The following is a 17,469-nucleotide window of genomic DNA, read 5'->3' as shown; positions in this document are numbered from 1 at the left end:
AAAACTTTAATCATCAACTCTATATCTTTAATGATTTTGTAAGTTACGACATTCTGTACATGAAGTACTAGAAAGCGCATGCTGAAAATTTTGGTAGTATGATGAATCGGAGAAGCATACCTAGTTTATACTTTTATACGGGTACATGAGTTGTGTACTATTGTTAATAAAATGATGGGTTCATACCACGTAAAACCCCAAACTGGTATACCTGTGAAAATTTTACCCTCTGTTAGTTTCCGTTAAATTTTACCGTCAAATTTTGGTAGTATGATAAAAATAAAAATAATATAAACCGAAGATGAATCTTTAAAAGTGATAAATCCCGTATGAATTTCACGTGAATCTCATTATATCAGAGTATCTATATTAGATTAACTTAATATATATGCTAGAATTACGGATTGATTCCTAATATCGGCTTAACATCAACACATGTTGAGGACGCAGTTCGACACGCGGCCCGAAGGAAAGGGAATTTCCGGGTGTGGATATCTTCCCCTGTTTTTACGAAGAAAAAATTGGTCTCCCGTTCTCCTAAAGATCGAGACTTTGAAAATTTTCCCGACTTCAAGCCTGCATGCTTGGTTCCTCAAATAACATCCCAGTATTTTTGTACTTAGCCGAGATCTCTCTTTTCGACGCGCTTCGGAGATTTATATACTATCATCATCTATTGTGCAATGGTCTTTGTACATAATTTAACACAGCAATAGGGGAAAACAATCATTGAGACCGGGACTATACACGCGGGACCCGATCGAAAGTTCAAATCCCTATGGTCATTGTCCTGCCAAGATTTACCTTTATTGCCATAAATTTGCCTAAACTTTTCTTTGTAGGTTTCATTTTGTCTACACTATTATTGTTTGGTTATTGGATATATATATGTGTGTGTGTGTGTGTGTGTGTCTTTTTCGTGCCACCTGTGTTGTCTCATTTTTCTCATCAGCAATGAAAACAGAAATTGTTAATGAAAACTCTCTTATATGTTAGCTATGCCCTCCTCAACCTCAAAATTTCTGACCCCCCCCCCCCCCCCTCCCAAAAAAAAAAAACCTCAAAATCATAAAAAAATCAGAAAACTCAAAATATATATTTAAAATGTCTTGTGACTATCCATATATAGACAAAAGAGATAATGACATGGATGGTCAATAAACTTTGACCCAATATGTAATATGTTCCATGAACTTTAAATTTATTTAATGTGGTCTCTGAATTTTAGCTCGATATGCAATGCCGTCCCTGAACTCTGTTCTTAGACTTTTGGTACATGTACAATTTAGTCATTTGATTATATGAAAATTTTTAATGTTATCCTTCCATTAACTCAAGTTCAGAGATAACATTGAACTTTTTTGTACAGTCTAGGGACTAAATTGAATATGTACCAAAAGTTTAGATATCGTAATAAACAAATTAAAAGTTTAGGACGACATTGCATATATGGCTAAAATTTAGAGATCGCACTGAACAATTTTAAAGTTAAGGGACCACATTTCACATTAGGCCAAAGTTGATGGACTATTCATATCATTTTTTTTTGTTGAAAGAAATTTGTATCCATTGCTCAAAAGAATACATGAGAAGTACATAGACTTTCATGGCAAAGCAAATCGAAGCAAAGCAAAGACCAGGATATAACAACACAAAGCCAAATCCATATAACAAGGATGATCAATAAAGTATCGGCAGGGTTAAGCACACATTTGTTCCATAAAAACGGATCTGTCAAGCAAAATAATCGGTGACCGATCACTGGATCTCGTGTCATCATCAATAATGAGCACACGCTAGAAATCCATTCTCCAATAACTACGGCATTGCTAGTTGGCGGTGCATGTCTAAGTTCGGCTTCCTCTATACCATCGCCATATGGAGACAACCAAAATCGGTTGAAAAAACAAACATCCAACATTTGGAGTAGCAAATTTTCATGGTCCAGCGAGACACAAAGCCCTTGCGATTATCATTGAAACTGGAGGCAAAGAACCTATACATGGATAGAGAGCAGAGGTATCGAATTATTAAACTCCCATATCTAAATCGGGAGAGAAAAGCTCTCCTAGATCTATATTTAAGTCAAAAGAGTTCAAACTCTCATATCTAAAATTAAACCAGGAGAAGAGAGCTCTTGTTGTCACGTAATAGTGCTTGTATATGCAAAATAAAGTTGTTCGACAAACCTGAAATCACGTTCTGACGAGTAATCCGAATGTTGACTAATGATCCGAGCCCAACGAATTCACGTTGTGTCCTTAAGACAATTTGTCCCCTCTACCAGTACCCAAGGTTGTTAAACAATTGTCTCCCAGGATAGAACGGATCGCCTTTCCAAGGAAGTGATACTTCTTCAAAGGAAATATTCGAACGCAACTTCGCAGAATAATCGCACAATGATGAAGAAAATGCAGCAGAATGCCGTGTGGAAACAAATGAAAAATGTGTAGAGAGGGTCGGGAAAAAAGTCTCGCGGGAAAAATAAGAATGCCACGAAGAGTCGCGAGCAATGAAGCGGTTTTTCATTCGGTCCGTAAACAGTCGCGAGCACTCGCTTGAAACGAAGTAGTTTTCATTCAATTTGTGAATAGTCGCGAGCAACGTTTCGAGCGAACCGAACCTCACGAACAGACATGTTTGTTTGTCCAAAAAAAATAATTAATTAATTTCTAACAAAACGTGTCTGTTCGGAAAAAAATAAAAATCGATAGAGAATGGACCCGGGCCCGAGCCAAGCCAAGCCGGCCGGACGGCGGCGGCGTGCGCGGGGGGACCGACCTAGCTTGGCGTAAGTCCTCTCCCTTCCACAAAAGTGGGGTACCCTTTGGGGCTCAAACCCATTTGAGAGGCTCATATAAATAAACCATCTCCCATCACAACTTCTATCCAATGTGGGACTATTTCCATTCACACTTTTCATTCACAATTTATGGATTTTTTATGCTAAAATGCCAACAGCTCTCAGATTTAAATTGGGAGAGAAGAAAAAAAAAGAAAATAACAAAAAAAAACTCAAACAAAATTAACGGGAGAGGAGGGTGAGACTCACTCAAACCCTCCCCCGTGGCTAAAGCTTGAAGAAGACGATGGAAAGAGAAGAGAGAGGAACAGAAAAAAAAAACTTTTCGGGTGCTCAAGATAATTGGCAAATAATGAACGAATCCCTTATCTTCTAAAATCGAATACAAAGTAATTGTTAAGTATTCTACAATTTCTCATCTTACCGTTTACATTAAACGAAAATTAGATTCAAGAAATAGATTAATATCCTCAAATACTACCTCATTCTTTATTAATTTAATTATTTTCACCGTTTCCCTCTATGCGTGCACGCCTTTTTCTAATTTCGATTATTCATTTCACCTGAAATCTCATAATAGAATCGGCATGAGTAAAAGAAGTAGTCCTTCAATTTGTAAGTCTATTAATAAGCAGTTCTCAACCATAGTTCCTCAAATTTTAGGGTTTGAACATTTGCGAGAGAGTATGTAAACTTTGTCAATAGTGGAGGCCCACAATTTCGAAATGGATCTTGATGCGGGGAGTCAAATCAGAAAAGTCGATGGTCATTGGAGTACAAAAGTGCAATTAGAGATAGTATAGGGGCTACAAGACAAATGAGTTTTTCGGCGAATTTGGACGTTTCTTAAAAATTTCCCAAAATTAGGGTATCCTACAAGAAAGTCTTCTTGCCCGGCCACCAAATTCTAAGAGTTCTTTGACAACGTAGTTTGAACATTTGCGAGAGTGTATGTAAACTTTGTCAATAGTGGAGGTGCACAATTTCGAAATGGATCTTGATGCGGGGAGTCAATCAGAAAAGTCGATGGTCATTGGAGTACAAACGTGCAATTAGAGATAGTATAGGGGCTACAAGACAAATGAGTTTTTCGGCGAATTTGGACGTTTCTTGAAAAATTTCCCAAAATTAGGGTATCCTGCAAGAAAGTCTTCTTACTCGGCCACCAAATTCTAAGAGTTCTTTGACAACGTAGAACAGCTACGAAGGACAATAATGCGTTAAGCTACTTTAGTCGTGGCCCGATTATCTAATAATGACGTTTAATCGAACCTCCTCGTACAGTTCTCGGTCTCATAAGAATCCGATAAACATGATCACAGGCACGTATCTGTAATTGACTGTATCGGCACCGAAAAACGATTAAAAAAAGTCACGCCTGCTGGCTAAATTAGATGGAGTTAGTGGGGGGATTTAACTGCACTAATTTGGCCAGTTTTATGACTTGATTGTGCTTCTTCCAAGCGTAATCGCAACAAATTTTAAGATTTCTAGGCACGTAACCTTATCATTCCGACATCCTGAGACCTACAATGATAGAAAGGTTTGTATCTTGTGGCCCTAGAGGTGGCAGTGGCATATTATGTGGAGCGGGGTCAATCGATTCCACTCAACTTCAAATTATCCTTAATTATAATTATCCCCTTTTTGAGATGCCTAATTGATCCCATCATATCTTGAGTTTTGACACCACTTAGGTTTTTTAAATAACAAATTGGGCCCACGAAATACTTTAAAAGTTCAAATATAAAAAAACAAAAAAAAAACGTACAAATAATTAAATCACTCAAACTATTCGAATGCTCGAATCAAAATACGAATAATTGAAAATCGAGATCTTTTGTCCTTAAAATTTCTTTTTTATTTTTTTTTCTTTCATGCGATCCCGATTTAAAATATATTTTTAATGACTTTTAGATTATTCTCTCGGCTATATAATTAAAGCGTAGCTTATAGTTATGTGCAAGATGTGCAACATAAAGTTAGATGTGATCGTAGTTTTCTATCGCTCATTTGCATGTAATTTATGTTAAAATCTAGGCATGTTTGCGAGGTTGATCAAGAGCAAGAAATGTGACCTATATATGAAGAAAAAACGAAGGCCGCGGACTGAAATCAACAAATTTAAATTTAGGAACTCAACTTTTGGTTTTGAACGAATTAGGAACTCAACTTTAAATGCTTAAAGACCAACCACTAAATTGCATAAAGTACACTTGTTTTTGGAATTCGAGCTTAATTATTCTCTACGGTAAAACGGTATTTCATTTCGTTGCGCCTACCAAATTAAAGTTCTAATTCCGCCGCCATTCATCGGCGCAACCCGTCCTAAATGGTCAACCACTCCTTATGATTGTTCTGCTTACATGAGGCGAGTTTTAAGTCTAAGAATATCATAATAGCGCCGCCCACCACGCGAGAGCCACATTTATAATCCTGCTAACTTTACTGTCACGATCTTGGATTTTAAGCCCCTATAATCCTACTCGACCTCACGAGAACGTTAGTGTCATTAGTCAGGATACTCTCTATCACGTTCAGGATATTTGATAAACCTCTCGATAGTCTCGAATTCAAACAATCTCCGTCGCCCGCAATTGGTCCGACTTCATATCGGGAGTTGCTCAAATTGAATTTTCTTTCCCTATCAAAAGTCAATTCTCCCCTTTAAAGTACACAGCATAATGTTGAAGAAGGTAAGACACGACCCATCAATCTCCATCACCCAAGCACGAAAAGAAAGAAACTAAAAACGCGATTGGGGAAAAAAATTACAATCCGGAAGTAATTCCACTCGAATTTTTATGGACGAGACTTTTCCGGCGGACGGCGTACCGCTCAAGCAAACACCGGCGGCGACGAAGAGTCTCCGTCGAACATTATAATATTCAGAGCAGACGCAGCACATGTTCATCACCAGTAACCAAGGAAGCAGCTGCGAAGACACTGAACCCCGTTTGCCCTTGAAAAAAAGGTGCTAAGATTCCACCCTCCAATAAATAACACCCGAAAAATAACTAAAAAAATCGTGCACACCCATTTAAAAAAAAACCCTTTTTCTCGTATCGAGAACAGCCTTCACCGATAATAGTTCTCTACTTTTGTAAGGGATAAATGCATGGGAATTCTTAAAACTTATCGCGAAAGTGCAATTCGATCTTAAATCTTATAACGAAAGTGCGATCGAGTCTTAAAACTTTCAAAAATAGCAATCAAGTTTTAAAACTTATCATGAAAATACAATCGAATCTTGAAACTTTCATAAAATATAATCAGATTCGACTGGTTCAATTTGATAAGTGTTAGGACTTGTTTATACTGTTGTAAAGTTTTAGAATTTGATAATACTCTCGTGATAAGTTTTAAGAATCGATTGCACTTACACGATGAATTTTAGGGCTTTCAATATATTTATCCCGATATAATAAACAAAAGGAGGAAGGGGAAGAGAGACCCGATTCAATTATGCACACCTTTCACGATTATGGTCAAGCTTAAATATGCAAAAACGGGTCGTGCTTTTCCAATAAGCCGAAGGGTGTGGGGTGGGGCCCCCCCGACACGCCCCGTCAGCGGCGTTGCCCCCGCTATAAATACGCGCACCCTCCACCGCCTTCCTCCCGTCAAACCCTCATTACTTTCCCTCGACTCCACGTCGTCTCCCCGTCGTTGACGCCTCCTTCCACCTTCCCAACCATCAAACAAAAGCTCCTTCGACCCTCCCCTTTTCCTTCTTTATTCCCACTTCCACTTTCTCTCTCTTCTTCCTCAACAGTCCGACGCAGAAAGTTAGAGAGAGAGAGAGAGAGAGAGAGAGAGATAGTGCGTGTGTGTGTCAAAGCAGAGCATTAATGGCGTCAACCTCCTTAACTTTCTCTCCCTTGCAGCTCCGGCACACGGCGCACAGCCGCGGCGCGCCCCGGCGCGGAGCCCCCGCGCTGCGCCTCCCCGCCCACCGCCGCCGCCGCGTCGCCGCCTCCGTGTCGGAGAGACCGGCTGTGCCCCCGGCGGTGGTGGCCTCCCCGGACCCCAAGCCCAAGCTGCCGCTCCGGAAGATCCCGGGGGACTACGGGCTGCCGCTGGTGGGGCCGTTCAAGGACCGCCAGGACTACTTCTACAACCAGGGGCGGGACGAGTTCTTCAAGTCCCGCATCCAGAAGTACGGGTCGACGGTGTACCGGGCCAACCTCCCGCCCGGCCCCTTCATCTCCCAGAACCCGCGCGTCGTCGTCCTCCTTGACGGCAAGAGCTTCCCCGTCCTCTTCGACGTCACCAAGGTCGAGAAGCGCGACCTCTTCACCGGCACCTTCATGCCCTCCACCGAGCTCACCGGCGGCTACCGCGTCCTCGCCTACCTCGACCCCTCCGAGCCCGCCCACGCCATGCTGAAGAAGCTCATGTTCTTCCTCCTCAAGCACCGCCGCGACCACGTCATCCCCGAGTTCCACTCCAGCTTCACCGAGCTCTTCGAGGTCCTCGAGGCCGAACTCGCCTCCAAGGGGAAGGCGGGCTTCGGCGAGCCCAACGACCAGGCCGCCTTCAACTTCCTGGCCCGATCGCTCTACGGGGTCAACCCGGCGGACACCAAGCTCGGGCTCGACGGTCCGAAGCTGGTCGGAAAGTGGGTGGTGTTCCAGCTCGCCCCGCTCCTCGTCCTCGGCCTCCCGAAGCTCGTCGAGGACCTCGTCATCCACACCTTCCGCCTCCCGCCCTTCCTCGTCAAGGAGGACTACAAGCGGCTCTACGACTTCTTCCAGTCCTCCTCCGGCCCCGTCCTCGACGAGGCCGAGCGGATGGGGATCTCGCGCGAGGAGGCTTGCCACAACCTCCTCTTCGCCACCTGCTTCAATTCGTTCGGGGGGATGAAGATCTTCTTCCCCAACATGATCAAGTGGATCGGGCGGGCCGGGGTGAAGCTCCACACCGAGCTGGCCCGGGAGATCCGGTCCGCCGTCCGGGACGCCGGCGGGAAGGTCACGATGGCGGCGATGGAGCGGATGCCCCTGATGAAGTCGGTCGTCTACGAGGCCCTCCGGATCGAGCCGCCGGTGCCGCTGCAGTACGGGAAGGCGAAGCGGGACCTGGTGATCGAGAGCCACGACGCCGCCTACGAGGTCAAGGAGGGGGAGATGATATTCGGGTACCAGCCCTTCGCCACCAAGGACCGGCGCATATTCGAGAGGGCGGAGGAGTTCGTGCCGGACCGGTTCGTCGGGGACGACGGCGAGAGGCTGCTCCGGCACGTCCTGTGGTCGAACGGGCCCGAGACCGAGAGCCCGAACCTGGGGAACAAGCAGTGCGCGGGGAAGGACTTCGTGGTATTGGTGTCGCGGCTGCTCGTGGTGGAGCTCTTCCTCCGGTACGACTCCTTCGAGATGGAGGTCGGGGCGTCGGCGTTGGGGGCGTCGGTGACCCTCACGTCGCTCAAGCTAGCCACCTTTTGACCAACCCAAAAAAAGAATAGTTTTAAAAATCGACACGAAAGGAAAATCTGAAGGATATGTGTCAGCTACTTCTCGCACGAGCAATTCTGGGTCTTGAAAAGTGACTAAACTTTTTTATTTAAATTCGTACTCACCTAGCACATGCCCGAAAAGCTAGTGGGACTTTACTCCAATGGGTCCAATGTTTGGGATAGTGGAGGATGACGGGGGCAGTGGAGGATTTAGCACTAGCAGCCTTTCTTTGTACAAAATTTCGGGTTAGTGATGTCGTTCTTTCTTCCTTTTTCCTCCTTTTTTTTAATAATTATTTTAATTTGTTGTTTTCTTTCATATGTCCTGTTTCTTTTGGGGCACAAAGTATGGGTGGGCACGACATCCTTAGTGGTTGGTGGCGGTGCGTCTTTTTGTACAGAGAGGTGCTCCGTAGATAATAGGAACATGTGAAAGTTGAAGCATGAATTGGAGGTCTCTTTCGCTCTCTCTATTGTATGCTTTGGTGCGACGACGGGTGTGTCACTTTGGAAAAGCGACGAACTGTTGCTCGTGCATCGAAACAAAGAACACGAGATTCTTGTTCGAGTATTGATTTATTCATTGGGGTAAAGGGGCCGGGATCAAACGGACAAATCGCGATCCGAACGGGACGATCGGATCGCACGAGTGAGAAAGAGGGCCGGGAGCGGGCATCCTCGATTCGAAATAAATCTGGGTGTCGGGAATTCGTTTCGCCTCGGATCGGAATTAGATCCTTTTTATATGCGCAATCCGTAGCTTGATAGCGGGTAAAGCATGGCTCTTATTTTAATACAAATCCAGGGTTTATGTTATTTTATATACGCGCTCAATTATTTCATGAAAACTAGTAGCAGCTTCTTTGATCTCTTTCCGTGCAAGTATAAGAATAATTGATGATCGACGATGAATTGAATTTCAATGTTTTATCGATAGAATCATATATCGTGTTCTTTTCGCCCTAACACGTGATTTCGATTTCAAATGGACTTGGGACAATTGACATAACTTGTAACGATAATCACTACTTGCTTAAGTAAAGTCATATGAGCAAATCAATGTATCCGTGAGCTTAGGGATTAGGGATATCTTCAAGCGTACGCTAGAAATGCATTTCCTCGAGAATTTTTCTAATTTACGATTTGAGATTAATTCATATCATCATTTTGATTTTAATTTTTTTTGGTCAGTTCTTAGACAGCATTCTGAATGTTTCTAGGAAGTCGATTACATGAAAGTAGCTATCCACTATCCAAAAACTAGCCCACCCATATTTGTGAAATGACCATTTTAGATTTTGTTATTGTAAGAATCATAAGAATATCAAGGATGATTTCGTAAATTAACGATGGACACCAAATTTAACTAGTTTTTTTTTCCGGATTTGAAATGAATTTGGATGATTATGAATATGAGAATATGGATTTGAATTTCAAAGTAGGAGATACGGGCTTCGTAAAAGTGAGAGAGATTTGGTATTAACTTGCCCACGGATTTTGAATTTTAACGTACTTAACGATAGAACTCACTATTTATCTTTTCTTTTAATCTATATTAAGACCGAGATACTCGAGTTGACATGCGCTAAGCTATAGGGGCGATCATTTTCAGGAAAATATTTTTCAAAATTTTCATTTTTTGCGAAACAAACGGAGCCTAAATATTTTGATTTAACACAGAGACGATAGAAGATCATACCATTCATCGAATTGGCAGACAAAACACCGTCCCTACCCATGTTAGGCGTGAGCTTAATAATGTAATTAATAGGAACTTAGACTTGAAGCATTAAAGGATGGCTTCCTTTCAAATTGGGCGTGCAGGAATTGAGTGATGATGAAAGTCCTAGCCCTATTAAATATGCAAAACGAAGTCAATATTTAAGATATTAGAGAATTATCTTTGTCATTCTATTGTCACACTTGTCATTCCATCATCCCTAAAGAGGTGAGGTCACAATTGAGGAGCGAGTAAAGGTGGCTTTTCTATTATTGACAGAGAGATGGGAAAGTTATTCAATCAGTCTTGAATTTATTGTGTGAATGCTAATTTAGTTTGTAACTTTTCAATTTTGTCAATTTAATCCTAAACCCTTACTCGAAATTCCAATATAGTCCTTTTGGCAAATTTTCGCCAGAAATTACTAACGTGGTCGTCCAAAAATCGCTGGTCGTCCTAAGCAGCATGCCTCTACGTCAGTGGTTCTTGGTGAAAATTGGTCAGAAGCAGAATTTCGCGTAAGGATTCAGGACTAAATTGGCAAAATCTAAAAGTTTAGGACTAGGACATCCGTACAATGAATTTAGGATCGATCGGACAATTTCCCTTAGCAAAAACTATTGTTAAATTACCCATGGGAGATAAGTTCGTATATCCAAATGAAAGATATATATATATATATATATATATATATATATATATATATATATATCAATGATGACAGCTGCCTATCTAATTAGTCATATTTGTCTAAAGGCTAATAGACAAATGCAACTACTTATGTAGGTCAACTACTTATATAGGCAGCTTTTCCACTGAAACATTACTTACGTAGGCGAAAATAACACCTCCCTAAATAATTACTTATATTTGGCGCTATTTCCAATGTCATATCGCATAAATATAGATATATAGATGTGGGCTTGATCTGTGAAGAAATGTCATTGTCGTGGCCTTAGAGACAAATGGGCTACTTCAACTGCGATTCTTGTCAAATTAAAACTCTAGATTGGACGCTGTTTATCCCATGATCAACATCCATGGTATGATTAGGCCCCGGAACACGGCCGTGACCGGACATATTGGAGGAGCTGCATGGCCACTTCCGGTGGCGGCGGCAGTGGCCGAAAGCTTGAGCGATGCTGCAAGGCCCGCTCCTATCTGGTAATGGAGAAGGGCTATGAAGGTAAGCTCACGACTCGTACGATCCACGAGCAATTTCACATGCACATACGCGTACACTTCGCGGCTCATATCTTGGCTTGTTATCCAGAATGGGCTGTCGTATATCGCAGCGAGGGGCTACGATTGACCCTCTTTGTGCGTTCTGCAATGCAACACCTGAAATTTAGAGATCGCATGCTCTGTATCTGTGCCTGCAGATTTTCTGAGGAGATATGGAAGCAAGGTTCTATTGCTCTCCGGCATTTCTAAGCAAGCTTGGTTGAGGTGGAGAGTTTCAATGGGCTGCTGAGCACTGGAAAGGGAAGATTGGTATCATGTTGGCTACTTACAATTGTTTGAAATGCCTATTTCTACCATCTGTGGTATGCTGTAAACAGGAACATCCATGACTCTATTTTAGAGACGTCGGACATAGAATACTTTCTATTGATATCGGTCGTCGTCGTGCAGTCACTGATTCATCGAGAAACCTCTGCATTGATTTGGGGCGTCATGTTTAATGTACGATACTAGATAAACCGGCATTCTTTTCACAAAGGTTAGTGTACACTGGTGATCAACGGTCGTGTTTTGGACGATCAAACTATTCTTTTGCATACATGTGCTTTCTCATTCCTTTTTGTTCTATGCACCAGAAGGATCTGATGTTTAAAACTGATCTTTTTTTCCTCATGGAACTTATGATCTGCCCTTCTCATCTCTCCTCCTTTGTTATGTTCTTCAAATCCTCCTCGATTAATCAAAGAATTTGCGACATTGATTGTATGAGCGGAACTGTCATGCCAGAGAGGAGATGCAAACAACGGGACGAATTGCTTTATTTCTGGGCACTATTGTCGAACAAATATGCTAATGAGTGTATAATCCAGTAAGTTAGAGAGAAAACTCGACTAAATGAATTACACGTGTGGTGTTTTACAAGGGATGTAAAAGCTTCGGATGGAAAGGCACATTTAAGTCACTGAATCACCTTAGAGAGTAGAGTGTTTGATGAGGGAGAGCTCTCTTCACTTAAGCACGAATCTTTCATTGATGCTGTCGAATTATCTGCTGTGCTCCCGGTCGAGCTCATGGCGCTACCTCCACTTTGATCACTGACACTGATCGCCTTTGTAATCTCCAGTTCGGCACTCCTTTTGGGACAAATCAGCAACTTCTCGCTGATACTGCCCGAAGAAGAGCATGAAGACGTCTCGGACAAAGTCGTGCAGCTTTTCGCTTCGGAAGCGGCCCATCTACTGAGCCTGATCCGGTCCAATTCATCCGCCACTTCCTTCATGGTAGGCCTCAGGTCTCGGTGTGACGCGAGGCACTGGAATGCCAGCTCGGCGACCTTCTGCACGGACAAGTACGTCCACTTGTCCTTGTGCACATTGAGGGACGGGTCGATGATCTCATCCAACCGCGCCGTCCCAATCCTATCCGTGGCCAAATTGGCCAAGTTCACTTCGTTTTGAGGCCGTGAGAAGTCCACGACCTTCAACGACGTGATGATCTCCATAAGTACTACGCCTAAACTGTAGACATCCGATTTGTCGGAAAGGTGGAAATCCTGATGGTACTGGGGATCGAGATAGCCCGGGGTGCCCTGTGGGGTGGTCGAGATGTGGGAGTCCTCGAGCATGCCGAGTCTCGAAAGGCCAAAATCCGCAACCTTGGACTTGAAATTGTCATCCAAGAGAATGTTGCTTGACTTGACATCTCTATGGTATATTGGGGGCTTAATAGAGTGGAGATGCGCAATTGCTTGAGCAGTTTCTGTGGCAATTTTCAGCCTGATCGGCCAGGCAAGTCCTTGACCCCTCTCTCTGTGCAAATGCTGGCACAATGTGCCATTGGGCATGAACTCATAGACGAGGATCTGCTCGCCTTTCTCGATTGAGCAACCGAGGAGCTTGACCAGGTTGGGGTGGCTCACGGACGACAGGAGCTTGATCTCATTCATGACTTGCTCGATGCTGTCCCTCTGTTTGATCCTCTTGATGGCGACCCACTCGTCGTTGCCATTCACTTTCCCAGCATAGACCGTCCCGAATGCCCCGGTCCCCAACCTCTGCTTCTCTGAAAAATAATTTGTGGCTCTCTCGATCTCTTTGTAGGGATAGAAGGTGATGCTGCTCTTGCCCGAGGCCTCGGACAGACGGCTCTGCACCTTGAGTTGAGCTTTCCATTTGCTTCGCCGTCGAAAGAAGCAGCAGATCAATGCCAAACTGATCATGAGGGAAGCCCCAACTACAACACCTGAAAACAAAGAAACAGATGACATGAGACAGCATTTGACAGGTATAGCTATGAACATTCCTAATACTCACGTGAAGTCACAAGTTACTTCTGCTACGCGCAATATAGAACCATTAGAACACTCAACAATTATTTATGATCATATAATTAATTTGATAGGAAGATTAAAGTACCTCCAACCAGAACAATTATTCTGGTGGTTCCTCCACATTGGCCAGAGAGATACTTTGCAGGATTGCACATGAATGCGTCTGCTCGCAAGATAAAAATCAGAAAACAAGGTCAGCTCTCAGCAGGATGAGGATTTTCGGGATCACATACATAAAACAACACAGACATTTTGACTCGATAAACTCTTCGGAGCCGCCACGATCTGCACGACCGAAATCGATTTCCCATGAAGCCTAAGTTCGGGTTAAGCACGAAAAGTAAGAGCTAGCTCGACACTGAAGACATAGAACTAAAAAGGAGCAGTCAAACTATCATTATCTACTAGAATGTCTTTGAGTCCAGACAAAGTGAAAGAGCTAACAATGTCGAGGTTAAGTTCAAAGTTCTCGATCACTTGTGCCCTCCAAAGTCAAGAGATTCTAGACGTTGGATGGACCTCTTTGCACTTTGCGCCCCTGAAGTCCAGAGGCTCAGACATCACCAAGACCCCACACAAAAATCTGCCGTTCTTCCGTTGACTTTTGTGTAATCCTAGAGATCAAAATCACTTGGGGAGCATATTCAGCATCGTTCAAAGGGATCCGCAGATTTCAGTGGCGATCTTTGTTAGGTGAAACAACCCATTCTTGAGCGCGACGGGCTGCTTGTTCTTCTATCCCCCCGTGCCAGACAAAAGAGAGGACAACAATGGCGGATCGTTCTTTAACGAATCAGCAAGAAAAACGGGACACCGGCCCAAATATTATATTGTATCCACTTTGACCTGACTTTACGACGAAACTTTGATTAAGACGATGTTAATTGTCTTTGAAAAGGGTCCCCCATGTAATGTATTATTGTCCGCCCGCTAGTGGGGTCACTGTGCGCTCTTACTTTTGGTGCGTTCTAGTGGGCAAACGTGCCCGTTTAACCGTACCACCCACCATGGACAACGAAGTTCCATGCTGTGATCATAAAGGAAATGATCTTGTCTATGGACAGAAAATGGGGTCTCGTCCGGCCATGAGCATTAATGGCATCCACTTGAATAGGATGGGATAGGATAGCATCCCCTCGGCTCGGATTGACTTTCCCGGTCGAGTTCGAAGGATTCGTGCCGTGTGCTTTCTTCATAAATGGTGATATGGAGGAGTTACTAGCATGAATTTTGTGTATCTACTGAATTAAATGCGAGTATTTATAGAGGTTGGTCTCACCAAAACTCGGTTTTTAGTGAATGATTTCTTCGGCTAGCAAAAGATTGGAATTGGAGTGAAGTCATAACGTAAGGCGACGAAATAAAGAAAAACTTTAAGACCCTTCCTCCAGCTACGATTCACGACTGGTTTGTTGATTGTAAATATTTCGCGAGCTTTGATTCCTTTTAAAGCCTTTTCAGGGATTGTTGGTGGAAAATTTATGGTAGGAGAGAGGTTCTCATGAAGATTTGATTCCTATACTGTCGTTTGCATGAGTTTCTCATGAAGATTTAATTCCTAAATTGTCGTTTGCATGAAAGAAAATTACCAAACTACAAAAAGGTGTCCCCAAAATTTCTCAACCAAAATTTTTTTGACTCGTCTGATGAACATAGCAACTTCTAGGTGGGGTTTTGACTTTAAAAACCATAAAATGTCCACTTTATATGTACTAAATTACTCTCGGATGTGCAATTAACTCAATAGTAAACTAGGCATAACAAAACTCATTTTCCATTATCGATATGTATAATAATGTCTAAGACTAAAAGTCGAGTAAATGGGTCGTATTCTTAACCTACTGCCGGTCCGCCATGACAGTTAGCAAATTGATTTTGTATCCCATTTAAGCATTTTTAGCACCGATTTCCTAATTTAATCGCAGAAGATAATTGGTCAAAAGAGTCAACAATGATAAAGCCCTCCAACTAACCTCTCCGGCAGCCGGTGCCGGCCAAGAACCCGTCGCCGAGGAACCCGTCCCTGCACTTGCACCGGAACCCATTCCCGCCGCCTTTCGGCAGCCCCGAGAGCTGAACGCAGTCCGCGTCGTCGGAGCACTCGCACTCGTCACCGTTGACCCACCACACCAGCTGTAGCATCTGGACGCCCAGTGACACCGATATGTTGTTCAGGTTTTCCGCCGATATCGACGACAGAAAGTACTCGCAGCCGAGGGCGAAGAGCCGACTGTGGTTGAGAAACGTCACGTTGTAGTGGTTCGGCTCCTCGGAGTAGCAATTCATGCTGGTGTTGATCTTGGTGCTAGAATCGCAACCGGACTGGAATTGGGCCTGGATGACCAGGGTGTTGGGCACATCGCAGGGGGAGTTCTGCGTGCAATTGCTGAGCAGGACGGCGTTCTTCCCCTTCGGAGCGTAGTTGCGGCCGTAGAGCTGGTCCATGGACCCGAACGGGCGGCTGCAATTGGCCTTGATGGTGACGGTGATGGTGTCCACGGACGCGGACTGCACCAGGAACTCCCCTATGAGGGCGTCCCCGTCCTTGGTGCAGTTGAGCCGGATTGGGCAGCCCGGCGAGAACCCGAACGGGTACGTCAGGTTCTGGTTTGCGGGCTTGCCGTTGCTGCAGGTCTGGCTGCAGGCTTTACGTGCCGCGGCCGTGAGGATCGGCAATACCATGCCGGCCAAGAGGAGGAGGAGGAGGAGGAGGAGGGGGGACAGAGCGGCCTTCGGCATCGTCAGAGACATCGGTTGGACGCCGTTTTCGATCAAGAGACAGTCGTGGATCGAGTGGATTGAGATGGCGGATCGTTTTGATCAACGAGAAGCATGAGGAAGGACCAGCAACAGTCGGACAGAACAAGTTTCCTTCGGCTTCCCTTTTTCAGCGGATTAGGTTTGGTTTTAAGTAGGGGATCGCGTGGCAGAAGAGAAGAAGGAAGGGACGTGCGGAATCTTGGAGAGTGCTTAGAAAGCGAAGTTCCTTTTCACACTTTCGCGCGCGAGAGAGGAAATATAACGAGAAACCGATGAGGAAACACGGACAGCGTTCAACGTCGCATATTTCACGGAAGAGTACCGACGTGGTCGTGACTCTTGATGTGCCTGTACTGACCAAAGAGCCAGAAAGTCGGGGAAGAGTCCCCGTCGAGCAAGCAAGTGATTCTCGGGTCAGTTTGACGTATTTTTATAAAGGGGAGTAAGCATGATCTGTTGGTGCTCATGAAGTTGCCATTTGGGTCCCTGAGCTAGTCAAGATTGACACTTGACCACAGGCAAAATGGAACGGTGATTTATCATTTTGAACCCTCCCCCTTCTTGAGGAAATATCAAACAAGAGAAGAATGGAAAATGTGAGATTTTGTTCCCTAGTACTAAGTATGAACATATTTAATCGGGGAGGCAAATGGGACCCTGGAAATATTCAAAGTCATGATCCCCTGCTCTGATACGAAGTGAGATATTATGGGACCACTTCCGACTGCTCTAAAAGTTTAGGCCGTTAGATGAAGATGTGGTTTAATATTAATATTTTATCACTCCCCCTCACGCTTGGTCTGATTTTTTTGCCTGGTATTAAATTTGTACATATTTAATTAGGGAGGTAAATAGACTTTGAAAAGATTTAAAGTCGGAACTTCTTGTTACGAATTATCTTTTATTTTATCAGAAAAATAAAAAAAAATAACCCATCAATATTGAACATGACGACTTGAATGAACGAAGAATGACGAGAGTTTATTTTCATCCGGTGCTTCTAGATAAGCTGACGAGGCCTTAACCCCCGTTACCCAATAATGACGGGTCACTTGGGACACGACATCATCCTTGCCTTCAATGATTCTGTGCGTCCCGAGTGGGGATCCAGAGTCAAACTTGGGGTACGTTCCAACCCAAAAAGCTTCGCGTCTTAATAAAAAACAACACGGTCCCAGTCTTTCGGTTTCCTCCACTTGTACTTCTCACTAGCTCAT

At 43.8% G+C, this 17,469-nt stretch overlaps 2 protein-coding genes and 1 long non-coding RNA gene across 3 annotated transcripts; 2 read left to right on the top strand and 1 right to left on the bottom strand.

Moving 5' to 3' along the window:
- Positions 1 to 6,613: 6,613 nt before the first annotated feature.
- On the top strand, positions 6,614 to 9,079 carry LOC115669864 (allene oxide synthase 1, chloroplastic). The gene has a single exon (XM_056321228.1). It carries the CDS (start codon positions 6,655 to 6,657, stop codon positions 8,245 to 8,247), a length of 1,593 nt encoding a protein of 530 aa, XP_056177203.1. The 5' UTR covers positions 6,614 to 6,654; the 3' UTR covers positions 8,248 to 9,079.
- A 2,957-nt stretch (positions 9,080 to 12,036) lies between these two features.
- LOC115669863 (wall-associated receptor kinase-like 14) lies at positions 12,037 to 16,616 on the bottom strand. The gene is made up of 3 exons (XM_030591005.2): positions 15,466 to 16,616; positions 13,578 to 13,655; positions 12,037 to 13,404 (listed from the first exon to the last, which is right to left on the bottom strand). Exons 1-3 carry the CDS (start codon positions 16,241 to 16,243, stop codon positions 12,122 to 12,124), a joined length of 2,139 nt encoding a protein of 712 aa, XP_030446865.1. The 5' UTR covers positions 16,244 to 16,616; the 3' UTR covers positions 12,037 to 12,121.
- On the top strand, positions 13,307 to 14,998 carry LOC130140813 (uncharacterized). Its single transcript, XR_008818821.1, has 2 exons — positions 13,307 to 13,446; positions 13,564 to 14,998. It is a non-coding gene; the product is annotated as an uncharacterized LOC130140813 (long non-coding RNA).
- Positions 16,617 to 17,469: the final 853 nt, after the last annotated feature.

The sequence above is a fragment of the Syzygium oleosum genome, unplaced genomic scaffold (assembly GCF_021117445.2).
Source record: "Syzygium oleosum isolate NSW1041296 unplaced genomic scaffold, Sole_v2.1 Sole_v2.22, whole genome shotgun sequence".
Taxonomy (NCBI): domain Eukaryota; kingdom Viridiplantae; phylum Streptophyta; class Magnoliopsida; order Myrtales; family Myrtaceae; genus Syzygium; species Syzygium oleosum.
The sequence above is the reverse complement of the archived record's forward strand: the minus strand, read 5'-3'. Positions and strand labels throughout refer to the sequence as shown.